The following is a 15,572-nucleotide window of genomic DNA, read 5'->3' on the forward strand; positions in this document are numbered from 1 at the left end:
CAATGTAACTCTAGGTATTGTAGAAAGCAAAACAGGTAAACTATTTTTTTAAAAAGATCATGGACGCCAAATTAGACAATGCAGGAACAGACATTTAGAAAAAGTATAGATGAACTGGAATATAAATAGCTACTTTTACTTCTTCATGTTAAGTAAAAACGTGTCAATTCACAACATTTGGAGCAGTACACATCTCATACAATGATTTAACTTGCTCTACTGAAATTGCAGTTTTAACACCATAGCTCAACTTCATGACAGAATATATTTAAAATGGAAGCATAACTGTTTAAAGGAAAAATTTAAAGTCCATAGATAAAATTCCCCAACCTGGGGTGGGGGGGTGGGGGGTATTGATCTTCTCCACCAATACATTTTGTCTTTTTAAAAATGTGCAGGTTTTGCAATATTTAATTTGTAAATATATGCAGTGCTAAAGGATCAAAATATTCCTTTCTAGTTGTGATGCTTTATACAATATCGAGTTTTGAACATAGTGGGTGAAAGGGAAAGTATCACGTGCTTGACTTACTTAAAAATTTCAGAGAAAATGGGCAGTTTTTCATGCTGTACAGCACTAAGCTAGAACATCAAACATCATTACCTTCTAACAAGATTGCTTTGATGATTAAAAAGATGTCTTTTTTAAAATAAAGGAAAGAAAAAAAGAAAATTATATAAATAAAAAGATTGATAAGAAGAAAGAACTTCCAGTTTCATTAATGACAAATTGTTCAACTTACTGGATGATCGTATGACAATGTTATTGGAAATGGCTGCTCCTAGCTCATTCCTTGACGTGCACTGATAAACTCCTTCATATGATTCTGCTTTTCCTCCATTTTCTTCATTAATAATATTTATTATAAGAGTTCCTGAGTGTGGCTTCATTCTTACCCGTGCATCTTTATCTATGTCGAAATGAGTTCCATTACGGGTCCATGAGAAACTACCAATTAAACAAATGTGGATGAACTTGTTTACATAGAAAAGATATGCCTTAAAATAATGAATTTAGTAATGCAACATCAAAAATCATGATAATGTTAGAGGGATATCCAACTGCAAAATCTGGGGTAGCAGGTGGTATCTTATTATTATTATTATTATTTTTTAAAAAAGCAGGTTAGCAGTATATCTGAAAAACATCTCCCCAGAATCTGAGATCCTCAGCTGGGGCTGTTATTGCTAGCTATTTTATTGTACATAGATTTGGGTTGTTTTTTTTTTGGGGGGGGGGCATATTGGGCAGAAAATAGGTATGCATTTCTCCACTACAGTTCTTCACAAACAACAGTTTTTCTCAAAGACCTCTTTCTCAAAGAAGGAATTTCAACAATTTGTTAGCTGCTTGTTCACAAAAGGTTTTTGAAGGCTATCTGCAATTTGAGATGAATATGCACAAAGTTAAAGCAGAGCTGTTCTGTGTAAGAAATAATATTTCTTCATAGAAATATTATTGGCTATGTAGAAAACGCTGTTTGTCAAGCAGCCAATGCTGTTTTCTGCATAGAAAATAACATTCTGTTTTTCTGTGCAAAACAATCACATGGAAATTTTGTGCAGAAATAGTCCCAAACTGTAAAGGCTCTCACTAATCCAAGATTCTCTTTAACAGAGGGGCTCGACAGATGGGTGCTTTGCGCTGGTCTGGGCCTGAACTGGGGTGCGCGGGGGCTGAGCATTTACATGCTCAGAAACCCTAATTCGCACCCTGGTGCTATCTTCGCATGCCCCTGTACAGATGGGGCATGCCACAATGGCATCCGCGCGGTGCAGTGCCCAAGCAGCGTCACCTCACCATGGGGCACAAGCGCACCAATGGCATCTCATGTGAGGCCTAAAAAGAACTCGCCAGGAGCTGGTTCTTTTTAGGCCTCCATCTGGGGCAGAAAGGCTCGGTGTCTTGCCACCCATTTCTGCCCATCTGTCCAGCCCCAGAGTTTCTCGATGCTCAAAAATATGTTTTTGACAATTTTTGAATATTTAAAAATATTATTTCCATCCCTAGCTGGAAAAAAATGAGTATCATAAAATAATATAATTACTATATTAGCATAATAGATTTGGTTTGATTAAGTTCCTTTTGCTGGTACAGTCAAGAATTTACATTACTTGTAATAACAAGGAAAAATCCTGTATATGTGCAGACCTTCTCAGCTAGCACTATGCATGGACACAGCTATAAACTACAATTATGGTCTGTAAAGGCACTCCAACAATTGTCTGAAAGCAAAAAATGAACTTGGGCCCAAAACAGACAGACTGAAAAAAACTATGGTGGGGCCATGCCAGTGCTACTTGTGCTGGAGCTGTGGCAACCACATGCACCCAGCCCCAGTCCAGCCCACCGCTTTGATTTTGAACTGGGCCAGCAAAAGGAGCTGTATTTTACCACTCCTTTTTAGTCCGGTTCTTTCCTGACGACACAGGTCTGGCACAGTTTCCTGCAGCATTCAGGGTGTGCATCATCTAAATGCTACACCCCAAATGCAGAGGGAAACTACGTCATCTGGCTTTAGTAATCCTGAAAGCAACATTTATGAACATGTATTTTTATTACAGGGTTGCTAAAAAAGAGCTAATTGTGCCTCTTCATAAAGGTATATACAAATAAATACAGCTATCTAGTCAAATAAATAAATACGCTGAACAGAATCATAGAATCATAGAGTTGGAAGAGACCACAAGGGCCATCTGGTCCAACCCCCTGCCATGTAGAACACACAATCAATCAAATGGTTAGCAATCAAATGAAATCAGATGGTTGACTTCCTAGTTCAGCCTTTTAGTCACTATGCTCACCAGTTCCAAGCATCAGAGCTTTGGCTATGTTTAAATAGTATCAGCCAACCATTTTTAGCAAACCATTAAATAATATGAGCATATTGCACACATAAACCTATGCAAGCAAAATCTATCAAGAGGAGCCTGTCATGACATATGGCCTTTAAGAAAGAAATGAAGCTCAAATCAAGCTATACATAATGGAGGCCAATAAATCACCCAGAGTTCAGAAAGTTGCTTTTCAGAAATAATTACAGTCACCCTCTCCTTTTTTGTGGGGGATCCATTCTGGACCCTGTCCTGAAAACGAAGTTTCACTGAGCCCTGGTGGCGCAGTGGTTAAATGCCTGTACTGCAGCCATTCACTCAAAACCACAAGGTTGCGAGTTCAAGACCAGCAAAAGGGCCCAAGCTCGACTCAGGCTTGCATCCTTCCGAGGTCGCTAAAATGAGTACCCAGACTGTTGGGGGCAAATTAGCTTACTTGCTAATTAGCTTACTTGCTGTTCACCGCTATGATCTTTGGAACAGCGGTATATAAATAAAACAAATTATTAATTAAAATTATTATTCAAGCCCCATTGGCTTGAATATAGGTGTGCGTGCCCCATTCTTTCCCCCTCCGTTTGTCCTCATGCATAAGCGAGGGACACGAGTTTGAAGACTGCAAGAACAGAGGGATGACTGTAGTTGCATTATTCATTACAATGTTTAAGAAGTAACCTGCTTTGTTACTTATTACAGTGATGACAAAGGCCAAATCTTTATATTACCTTTGTTCTACTCATTATTTTTCCATTACTTTCTATTATATTTTTGAGAGGGAAAACCCTTAGGACTGATGCAGAATAGCATAAAACTTGAAAATTTGCTATCACAAAATGTCCTCAAAAGCAACACTTAATAACTAGAAACTGTTACTTTACATGAATAAAATAATTTTGCTCTTGCTTGTTTTATTGTTTTTTAAATCTACTTACGATACACCCTTATTGTCCCACAAAGTAACTAGTTACAGGTAAGAATGTTACTTGTAACTCACTATTTCCAAGCTCTGAAATCACCAACTTCTCAACAACAGAACAGATAGGATACAACAAGTCCAATGGGAACTGGAAGTCATGCTCATATCAATGAGGAACTTGAATAAAAGATTCTTCCCCATACTATTCCAAAACTACAAAGAATTTATTCTACCCACCCTACAGTCTTATCCCTACATTCCTAGAGTGCACAGTGATAAGACTGAGCTGGGAGTTAAAAGACCCTGATAGTTCTTATTAGGCCTTGTCTGTACTGGCCGCTAAGTCCAGGACTAATCCAGGCCATTATGCTCTAGAATTTAACCTCATTGGCCATATTAAATATTAAATTACAATCCTGAAAAAACATCTGGGCGGAAAAGGATTATTAAAGCCATTACTTCCAAGTTCAATTCTGCTGTAAAAAGGCACAGGAACCACAGATAATAAAGCTACTACTTACCTTGGAGGTGGTTTTCCTTTTGCTTCACACTGTATTACAATATTCTCTCTTGGGTCAATGATATAATCTTTTGGTGACTGTTGAGTTATTGTTGGCGGCTGTGGCACTTTTGTGGAATGTGATTAAAAACAAATGGGGAATCTTTAGTTACATCTTCAAAATGCGCAAAAAAATTATGCAAAGGGTAATTTTTGAAAATGCATATCAAAATATAGTCGTGTTAATTACAAATGTTTAGTGTGCTACAGTCCTGCACAAACCTGCAAGGGAGTTAAGTTCCCCTGAAATGAATGAAAAATGTTACAATTGAATTGTAGGATTACAGAATGAATTTGTAAATCCAAATCTGCTATCAGAGTTGCTTTATCCATGTCAGCACAGCCAAGTTATTTGCATGTCACTGCACACTAACATTTCGGCATCACATATTTTCTTCTTATATCCAATGCTTTTAAAACAGACAAGTCTCCTTACTAGGCAATCACTAATGCTTTTTCATGTATTATAGAACAGTTCAGAATTAAGACAAAAAGGGAAGGTCAGTTCAGGACTGTGTGTGCTGACTGTTCTGCATACTGGTTGTTACTTTGCTTAAAGAGGCTGAGCACGTACTAGTTGTCTACTTCCAGCAGACAAACTGAACTTTCCCCAGTGTACCCATTACAGCAAGAACACTGTATTGCCAAGTGACATATAAGGTTCTCTCTATTATTTGATCTTGTAGGATTGGCAATCTGGGTTGAGCAGTAACTATGTAGTCCTTTCAGATGTTGTTGGACCAGGACTCACAGATTTCTTCATTTTGGCTACACTAATTAGGGCTCCTGGATTTGCAATCCAGCAACATGAGAGCTTGAAAGATCTCACCCTGAACTAGGTAAAGTACATGATATTCGGCAATTTGTTTTTGAATGGCTGAAAGCTATCTCTGATCAAATTTTCTTGCAAATTTATGAGAGTGAAAAGAGACAACATCAAGATTTTGCATCAAAAGATTTAATGAGAGCAAGGATTTGAAATCACAACTAGACTTCTTTTTCCCAGTTCTGCATAACTCCGACTGCTTAAAGGAATTCTGCGTCCACAGTTAGGGTAAGGTCTTTAAAGTCAGGAGTGACCAAGAGGAAATGTTATCTCTTTCATTTGCACCAAGGTTTCCTGGGACACAGTGCAGTGAAGGAAAAGGCCCCAATGAGAAGCAGCCAACTACAAAGCTACCTCATTCTTACTTCCAGCATTGATCCTTATTACTGATCAAGCATGTGTAATATGACAATTGTGTGTGGACAACTTTTCTTTCTTTGTGAAAAAAATATGATAGGCTGTTTCTAGTAAATGAGCCCTTCTTGAGCATCTGTATACTGTATTCCTTTCTCTGGTGAAAGAGAAGGAATTATAAATAGTGTGCAATTCAAAGATATAGTCATGTTAGTCTGTAGAATCAGTATGTAGAGACATCTTCTAGCACCTTTGACACTAACTGCCTGAACAGAGTGGCAAGAAATGTCGACATCAGGGTGGAGTGGGGGCGTGGCAACAGCATGCCACATGCCCCGACTCTGTCCCAATGCCGGCATCACGCCACACATTCGACCAGATATCAAGCGGCATCACACCATTTCTTTGGTGCAGCGTTTAGCTGTGCTAAGCTGAAGAAATGCTGAAAAGATGCTGCCACGGCAGCAACAGGAGCTTTTTGCTATTCTTAAAAGGGGCGGTATTTTGCTGCTTCTTTTTAGAGCAGCGGGGTTGTGGCATATGGTTGCTGTGGCCCTGATCTGGCACTGAAAGGGGTGGTGGGATGCTACTCAATTGGGGCGGTCTGTTCAGCCCCTAACTGAAAGAAAGAAGTTGGCAGCATGAGCTTTCGCAGGCTAAAGTCTACTTCCTCAGATGCATATGGTGCTATTAGAAATAAAAGCAGAGTATTCTTTGGAGAAGAAAATATTAGGAAAATGAACAAACATATCTAGGCCACAGAAAACCGAGGTTCTAGTTATGTGTATGCATTTGGATGCTGACCTTTTACCTGATGTGTAGAAGGAGGCCATATTGCAAGTCAATTCTGAATCCCTGGAGAATTTCATAAGGATTTTGTAATGCAGTAATGTGACGTTGAGACTTACTGTTTTATTTAAAACTGCCATGTGAACCTAGGCGTATAACTGAAGAGGACCTGTGTTATAGCCATTTGTCTAGTTAAAAACTAAAGCATCAATGCTTTATGTAGCTTTTAAAATTAGCTGTACCCTGTAGTTCTGTTCACTAGCAGGGAAGGATGAAGTGGGGTGGTGGTGGAAACCAGTACAGTACTTCCTTCCATTGTTTCTCTCAGCAACTCTAAATAGATGAAGGAATTCGGAGTGGTGACAAGGTAGTCCTATGTGCTCTGAATTTAGTAGGAGAAAGAGACCATCAAAGAGTCAGTGATCAGAATCCTGTATCATCTACTTAGTTAAGTATACATAACTAAGTATACATAACTAAGTAACTTCTCCTGGCCTGACCCTTCCAAAGGCAAAAATATCTTTCACCCATGCTCCAGTTGCCAGCAGAATGGACCACCTTCTCCTCAAACAGCTAAATAGCTTTCCGTAGGAAGTGTCAAAATCATGATACTGATCATGAATACAAAAGTTACCTAGATTTACTTATCCATATACTTAACTCATACTTAACTAAGTAGTTGACACAGGATGCTGGCCAATGTTATTAGAACAAATTGTGGCTTTTTAGTGAAAGGGATATTTTTCCACTCTCAAACATGTTTGTGCATTTTTAGAACCACCAAATTCTGGCACTGCATTCCTCTAAATTATAACAGTAAGGGAAAAGAAACACACCTAGGCTGTGTACAGATGATTAATTATTTGGAGCAACAGCAATAATCTCTCCTGAATTGCTATCATGGTACCAGGCCTTAGTCAGTTTTCTGAAAGGAACCTTTACAGTGGGAAGGAAAGTGAATCTTCCTTCCTAATTGCAGACATTTCTCCTAGTCTTAATGTAATGGAGAAACTGAGTAGAACAGACTGCAAGCAGAAGCTAGCATAATCAACTTCAATTGTAAAAGATGTTCTTGAATCATAAGATAATGCTAAAATGGAAAGGCAACCTTGCATCTTTTTTCTTAAAGGCTACAGAAGTGCCTATGTGGACATATACATATTCTGCATACTAAATAAATTTGTCAGGCTTTTAAAAAAGAAAATCTAAAACTGCTCCTAGTGTCTATATTGCTACTTATAACAGATCATCTGTACACAACTTTAACAACAACAAACAATAACATATACGGGGGGGAAATCCATGCCACTTTGACGCCACACTCATTTTTTTCCAAATGTATTATGACACACACAGTGTAATTTTTATTCTCTAGGTTTGTGGGCAGAAAACTTACATTCTTCAAGAAGTTTTGCTTTTTTCCCCCACATCAGATTCAGCAGGTGAATTGTAATCATGAATCAAAGAAAATTATTTGTTAGTAAGAAGATAATGTAATATCTCAGAAAAAGAAGGTACTGAGAAAATATGCAAATCACCCATGTTAAAGATCTTCTGTAACCATTACAACCGACATAGCTGAAATACCAGTTATTTTGTTAGCATGACAAGTGTCAGTTAACTTCTCTTTCAAATGCCATAACTCTTTGTTTCTCTGACCTATAAAGAATATACATTATTGATTTTTTTAAAAAAAATCCTAAGAAGGCAGCAATATGGAACTAATGGAGTGCAATGCCTGATTGCTCCAGGCAAAAAGCAATCTGTCTATGGGATCAAATGGAAGAGCAATGAAGCACTTAAGATTGTTTTTTACCTTACCTCTACTTTACAAGTATAGATAAACTATTAATTAACTTTGAGATTTAATTATCGGACTAATACATTTGTTCTAGCTACTTTGAATCCCATTTTGGGACAAAAGCAAGATATAAATCCAATAAATAAATAGAGAATCCACATTAGTATTGTAGGATTAAAATATTATTGCCCACTTATAGTTTTGTAGAATTCAAAGATGAAGCTATATTAGTAGATAATCTCACTACATTCTTAAAACATTGCTAGTCCATTTTAACTACTCTGACTGCCTCCTGTTGCATTTTGGGATTTGTAGTTCAGTGAGGCATAAGAGCTCTTTGCCTGAGAATTCTAAATGCCCCTTCCTAAATTACAAGTTCTATAATGCAACAGGAGCCAGCCAGAGCAGTTAAAGTGAATTAGCAACATTTTAAGAGTGTAGTGCAATAATCTCCTTAGTCTGGATCAGTATGCAAAGGGATCTTGAGAATACTGGTACAAATTGGCAAAAAGAGCCAGCTTCAGGGTGGCGTGGGGGCATTGCGCCTGCACACCACACGCCCCGACTCTGCCCTCAAGCTGGCATCACACCACCCTCCTAAACAGACAGTGGGCAGTGTTTCGGTGGTACAGCATTTACATACGCTGTGGAGAAGAAATACTGAAAAAACGCTGCTGCAACAGCAAAAATGCCCTTTCTCAGATGCAACAAGGAGCGGCTTTCTGCCACTCCTTTTTGCGCCAGGAAAAGGCCAGATTGGGGCGCGGTGTGCAGTTTTGTGTGATCCGGCACACAAAGGGCCATCTGTTTTCAGCCTAACTAAGGTCCAAAATACACTGCAGAAATAATTCAGTTTGAGCCCATTTTAGTTGGCCTGGCTCAGTGCTAGTGAATTCTGGGAACTGTAGTTTTGTGAGACATTTACCCTTCTCTGTCAGAGACTCTGGTGCCACAATAAACTATAATTCCCAGGATTCCCTAGCAATGAAATTGGGCAGTTAACACGGTCTCAAATTGGATTATTTCCTCAGTGTGTTTTGGTCCTGAATGAAAGAAGTTGAAAGCATATTTTTTTATCCTTAAGTCAACTTCATCAGGTGCATGGAGTATAGTGCCTAGTAACAGACCTCAACAGCAATGAATGACCTGATACTATGTGTTTCTTAAAAGTGAGATACTGAAACCACAATTTCAAATAGTCCCAGTGGGGAAGAGAAATAGGGGTCTAAAGAAATCAGAATGGATGTCTAAACAACATTCAATAGAGAAGATTTAAAAGGAACATATACATGAAGTGGAAAAGGCAAGGGAATCACCAAAGACGAATTTAAACAAACAGCCAGCATGTGTAGAATGAGCTCAGAGTTGCTAGATAGGTTAAAAAACAATTTTAAAAAGCCTTCTTCTTCTTTTCTTTTTGTTATGTCTGAAGCAAATTTATTTTACATTTATAATTTCAGAAAGTATATGTCTTAATAAATGCATTACTTATTCAGACTAAACAAATAATTTTGTATAAATAATTTTATAATCAAGAGAATTTAACATGAAACCTGAAATGATTTGATGAGTTTTTCACAATAACTCTTCCTCAAGGACACATGCTATTGTTCACTTAAAAAGTGCACTGTTTTCTTTGTATTATTGCTCAAGTAATTATATTTTTATATAACAAAGTAAAATATATGAAGCAAAAATATTTTAGAGGCTGTTTCATTGGTATATACTCCTTCAGCCATAAATCACTAAATGCCCATTACAATGGCTAAAATAATATAAGGTGAAATCAAACAGTATAGCTGTGTATGAATTCAAATAGGTAGACATCAATGAATATTAGCTACTTTATTTTTGACACATCCTACGTGTTCAAACAGCACAGTGATGAAGAAGTTAAAACAACAACAATGCCAGGTTGACGCAAAAACAATTTCACTTTTTAAAAGAACCAACATTAAAATAAAAAGCTATCTTGGAACTTCCTGGGAGGTGAGACTGAGACTATACATGGTGATTTTATAATTTTTCAACAGGCCAACTATAGGTGATTTGGATTTTCCTTTAAATAGCAATCTAAATTCATTTATTGTTATTCTGTTTGTTGGGCACTGCTGATACTTACGGTCAAGAGGTACATCCAATGCAGTAATAATCTGGCATAGAAAGAGAAGCAGGTGAATTCTGCTCTCAGGAATGCTGCTGCCTTTCTCCATTTTTATTCCAAAATACATTAGGAAATTTTCACTGTTATTGTACAGTCTCAATGTTCTGTACTTAATTAATATCAAAAGAGATTTCTGGAAGTGGTTGTGTGAAACAGTGAAATCTGAAAAGAAAAGTAAAGAAAAATGAAAGCTACTAAAGTTTGGAAAAAATACAGTAATCAGATTCTACTGATCCCTCCATATGGTGTCTTCATATATTAAACATCTAGAAATTTCTTGAAATCAGTATATGGAATGTAATACAGTGCACCTGTGTCATACACAACTTTCAACATATGGTGAAAGTTGCACGCCAGAAGAGGCAATGGTGCGCCACGCCACGGGCACGAGCTCCATTGTTTTCAATGGGGCTTCACCATAGGTGTTATTTCCCTTAAGCCGGGGGGGGGGGGGAGATCCGGAACGGATCGCCCATGTAAGGGAAGGGCACACTGTATATATTGCAGTTAGATTCATGATTTCCCCCCAGATTTTGGGCAGTTTTTTTTTTAAAGGAATTCATTCCTGTTGCTTATTATAGTATCATTTCTTGTCATAATTTGTATGGGATTTACAAGACAGCTTCACTTATTCATTTGAAGCGCATATACATGAGACAAAAAACAAACAAAAGTGAAGAAACCCCAAAATACACCTGCCGCATACCAATTTTTGCATTTCTTTTCTTTTTTATTGTGTTTATTAAAATAAAATTTCAGTCTTGCATCCACCACATTTCTGAAATCACAGTTAAGTTGATTCTTCTTCATATGTGACTTCCATATAGTTCATCCTTCTACAGAGAATTAACTCCCCCCCTCAGTTGCATAGTTCATACTATTTCCTTTAACCTTTGAGTATAAACACTATTATATATAAAAATAATATTAACTTCTTGATTCCCCTTCATACAACATAAATAAAGGTTAATAATAATAATAATAATAATAAGGAAATTTAAATAAATGATAAAAAATTTATTAAATCATTAAATAAGAGTTTGCTAAGCAAACCAGTCTCTCCAAACTTCATTGTCTCTCTTTGATTATGTTTGTCCTTGTTAGTATTAATATATACTAATATATGATTTTTATTTTTATTTCTTATAGTTTTACTGATTTGTTGTTGTTTTATTAAGACTATAATTCTGAAAAAGACTTTGGTTTATTTTCCATATTATGGAAGTGATTTCATACTGCAATTAGAAGCATATGCAGCTGCCCACAGAGAGACGAGGGCAAGAGAGTAAGATGCCCCTCACAAACAAATCTGAATTAAATTTGCTTACCAAGGAGATTGTCACCTAAAATGCGACAATCCAAAAACTATTATGACTGGCAAAGAGTTATCCTGCCTAATTCTACAATTTGTCAGTTAATTACCCAAGCAGGGTCTTCAACTGCATGGCTAAAACTTCTATGACAAGAGAAGATGTTACTTTCCTGTGATTTATTAAGAGAAACAATCTTCTAGTGGTTCAGTTTCAAGGAACAATCTAGACAAATAAATTTGCATTTTGTGCTCAGCCTTTGTATCTTTTGTAGAGTGCAAAGCTCATGATGCACTACAATTACAATAACAATTACTAAAGTATTTCAAATACTGTATACAGATTATCTCAGCAATACTTAAAACAACCCTATAAACTAAGTCAGCAAAATTATTATGCTTTTATTGCAATGGTTGTGGTGGAGATAAAATGGTTGCTGCAATCTAGAAAGATATTCTTGAATTTTGAAGCCTGTGAGTTGCTTAGGTAACAGTCTATCATCCTACATAATATTGACTGCTTCATCTCTATTCACATAATCCAATATTTTCAAAACAGGTAGTAAAACAACTCAACATAAATCCATTCATTCATATTTGTAATTCTGACAACATAAAAGAGCATATTGCTGCTCAATTTTAATATCAGAACCATGGGGACCATGAGTGCTGAGTTTGCACTATGTAGTTATCAAATGCCATCCATGTATCAGAAACATGATACAGTTGTTCAGGTCGGAATATACTGAACCAAAATATTTTTATAGATTTGTCAACAGGAGTTGCTGTTCTGGTTCAGCTTCTTTAGAAATAAAAGTCCCCAAGGTGACCACATGTCCTCCTTTTCCAGGACACATCCTACATTTCAACTTTCTGTCCAGGAGGAATTCCAAAATGACCATTTTGAGCACGACTCAAAGAATGAATTTACATTTTTATGAGTGTTATTCACTTTTATATGGTAATGTAAAAGTATTTTTTTGAATGTCCGACATTTGCAGTTAGGGCATCTGGTCACACTGACATCAATGAAAGATGAATTCACGATCTGCTAAAATGAGCAATTTCTTTTCTAGGAAACAGTCGCCACTTTTTAAAAACACAGATTATACAAATAATTTTGGCTAGATTGTGAAGTTTCAGATTACTGTACATACTCAATTATAAGTCAATTTTAGGTTTTAGGGCCAAAATTATGGATTTTGATATGCCTGTAAATAAGTCAAGGGTAATACTTAGGGGTATGTAATGAAGGATGTAAAGGACAAAGCAAAGGAAAACAATGCCATGGAGTTTCACAGAGTTTACAAAATTCCAGCAGGCATAACTATTTTTGCTCATACTAAAGGCTGGATGGATGAGAGAGTAGAAGGGAATCAGTGCTTACAGGGCAAATTATCAATTTTTTAACCTAAATTTTTAGACTTATGTCTTATTTAGACATAATTATTAGGCTAAATGAGTAGCTACAGGATTTGAAAGGACACCTGCCTCAGAAGTGGAACACCTGACATATCAGTTAAATTCTCCATTAATCTAGGCATTCGAATCATGGCCACAATGGGTACAGAACTAGGAGGAACACATTTAATTCTCACAATTTTTCCCCAAGGAAGCTCACAAATTAAAACAAATGCAATGAAGTTTTCTTGCCTGAGAAAATCTTATGAAATTCATGGGGTTACCACAAGTATACAGACAGAAAAACACACATACAGACAAAACCAAATATAGAAATACATGAAAGATATGACCAAACACAGCTATGTTTAACCCCACCCCCATTCATTATATAAATAATAAAGAAATACTCCTTTGGAAATATTGATAGAATGGCATTTTGGACTTTTTATATATATCCCCTTTTTTCTTTCTCCAAAAAGGCAAGGTAAAAATAAAATATAATTTTTATTTCTATAAATATTAATTATTAAACCCGATTTCTAATTGGTTCAAAAATATCATGGTTATTAACCTTATGTGTCAATTCCAGTTTGCCTTGAAATTTCACTGTAGGCTTTTCCATAAATTATATTGAAATTAATCTCCTAATCTTTATCATCTTGATTTATTTGAATGTATATTGGAAAAGACATTAAGCATGAAATATATGATTGATTTTATTCATGAATTAGGATAACATTTATTCATCAGTCAAAGGCAGGCATTTCCTATTAGTGTTAGATATGAAAGGCTTTTATGTTTAATTTCTATGTTTATTTCCACGATCACACCTAGCAGAATCTAAAGGATGTTCCTGGGCAGTACACATTTCTTAATGGAAAACATCTAAGAACATGCTTTCATTTTTAAAAAACTGTTTAGTATTTGGCATAATTAGAAATCATTCTGAGCAGTTCTGAATCCTGTTTTATTCCCCCCCCCCCAGCAAAAACCCAGTCCTGGAGCAAAAAAATGACCTTTTTTGTTGATGTTTTGTTAACAGGCAGGGGCAAAGCTGTAACAAAAAAGGGGAGGCTGTTGGAACCTATGTGGAGTACAGTATGCACCATACTCTCCGCTCCTCCACACTTCTAATGACTTCTCCTATGTAATACTGCATCCATCAATAACCCTTGGTAATTTGATATTTATTTTAATATGATGTAGAAAGCAGAGATAGGTGCAACACAGACCTGCATAAAAAGCCATCTTCCAGGCATCTTGAGGGTGTGGAGTACAGATGACACCCCCCCCCCCAGATGCCCGGAAGCTGGCTTCAATCCACCTGGCTGCCCAAACGTGGATGGCTTTGGGTGCGGCATTTATATGCTGTATACCGCTGGAGCGCCTTAAAGGCAGCTTCCAACTGGCGTGAAGAGGAAAAGCTGGCTTTTTGCCAGTGCAAAAAGGAGCAACTGTTTGCTGCTTCTTTTCTGGCTGGCAAAAAGGTGGATTGGGGCAATGGCATGCAGTTGCCATGACCCCAATCTGTCCTCAGAAGGGCATCTTAAAGCCACCCCTTAGACTCAGGAAGAGTGAAGATAGGAGGAAGTAGCATCTACAACTGAAGGTGTGAGGATGACATCACTGAACTGGAACAGCTACTAAGAAAAGTCAAAGACGAAACTGTAAGAGCAGGATGAATGTTGAAACCAAGATCAAACTGAGGCTGTTGTACTTTGGCCACATAATGAAAAGGCATGGACTCAATCAGAGGGGCCACAAGCATGGATTTGCAAGATCTCAGCAGAACAGTGGGAGGTGTCTCATTCACAGAGTTGCCATGAGTCAAGTCGACTCAAAGGCAGCTAACAGCAACAAGACTGCTGCTGCACCTAATGGATGTTATATATGCACTAATCATATATATGGGAGGAACGTACATGTAAAAATGAGTCTACAATCTCTTTACAGGACGTTACAGATGTGAAAGCATCCATGGTTTGAAAATGTTCAAAAAAGTATATATTTACCTTGATTTTCCATTTCTTTATAAGGGACACCATTTTGCTATGTCATTATATTTAATGGGACTCGAGCATACACGGATTTTGTTATACACGGGGGATCTTGGAACCAAACCCCAGCAAATAACAAGGGTCCACTGTATAATGCAACTCTTAACAAGAGTGGTAGTTAGAAACCCAATTACTTGACCATGTATGTAACAACACCACATTCAGCTCTCAGATTCAAGAGGCTGATAAACAATCTCCACTACAAAGGTTTTATTTAAGATCAAGAAAAATTGGAAACAAGATTTAATTGCAACATTCTGAGAACACATATTATATTATCTACTAGCCATGCAAATTTCTATAAACCCATTTCTAGAAGAACAGTGTATTGTACATATAAAGAAATTAAAAATTAACTAAGCACATTAATAGAAAGCAAAATTGCACTGAACCCAGTGGTACTTCTGAGGGTTCATTCACATTTATGTTTTTGTACTGAGGAGATCCGAGTCTTCATGGTGATGCAATACCAAATCAAAGTTCCCACTACATTTACCGTGATTGAATCTCTCTGTGGCATTTTAACCTTATTGCCATTCACACTGCTGTCATACTGAT

The 15,572-nt window shown here is 37.0% G+C and overlaps 1 protein-coding gene across 7 annotated transcripts in view; it reads right to left on the reverse strand.

Moving 5' to 3' along the window:
* LOC149312254 (neuronal cell adhesion molecule-like) overlaps positions 1-15,572 on the reverse strand; it is a 187,228-nt gene that overhangs the window by 77,130 nt on the left and 94,526 nt on the right. For all 7 annotated transcript variants that reach the window (XM_089524294.1, XM_089524291.1, XM_089524287.1 and 4 more), the window contains 4 exons: positions 10,203-10,406; positions 7,676-7,693; positions 4,273-4,378; positions 744-949 (listed from right to left, as the gene is read on the reverse strand). In XM_089524294.1, the coding sequence (XP_089380420.1) occupies positions 744-949; positions 4,273-4,378; positions 7,676-7,693; positions 10,203-10,406 (534 nt within the window). The remainder of the gene's footprint in view (positions 1-743; positions 950-4,272; positions 4,379-7,675; positions 7,694-10,202; positions 10,407-15,572) is intronic.

Source organism: Sceloporus occidentalis, unplaced genomic scaffold, assembly GCF_023333645.1.
Source record: "Sceloporus occidentalis isolate IW3139 unplaced genomic scaffold, rSceOcc1.0.p SCAF_5, whole genome shotgun sequence".
Lineage (NCBI taxonomy): Eukaryota > Metazoa > Chordata > Lepidosauria > Squamata > Phrynosomatidae > Sceloporus > Sceloporus occidentalis.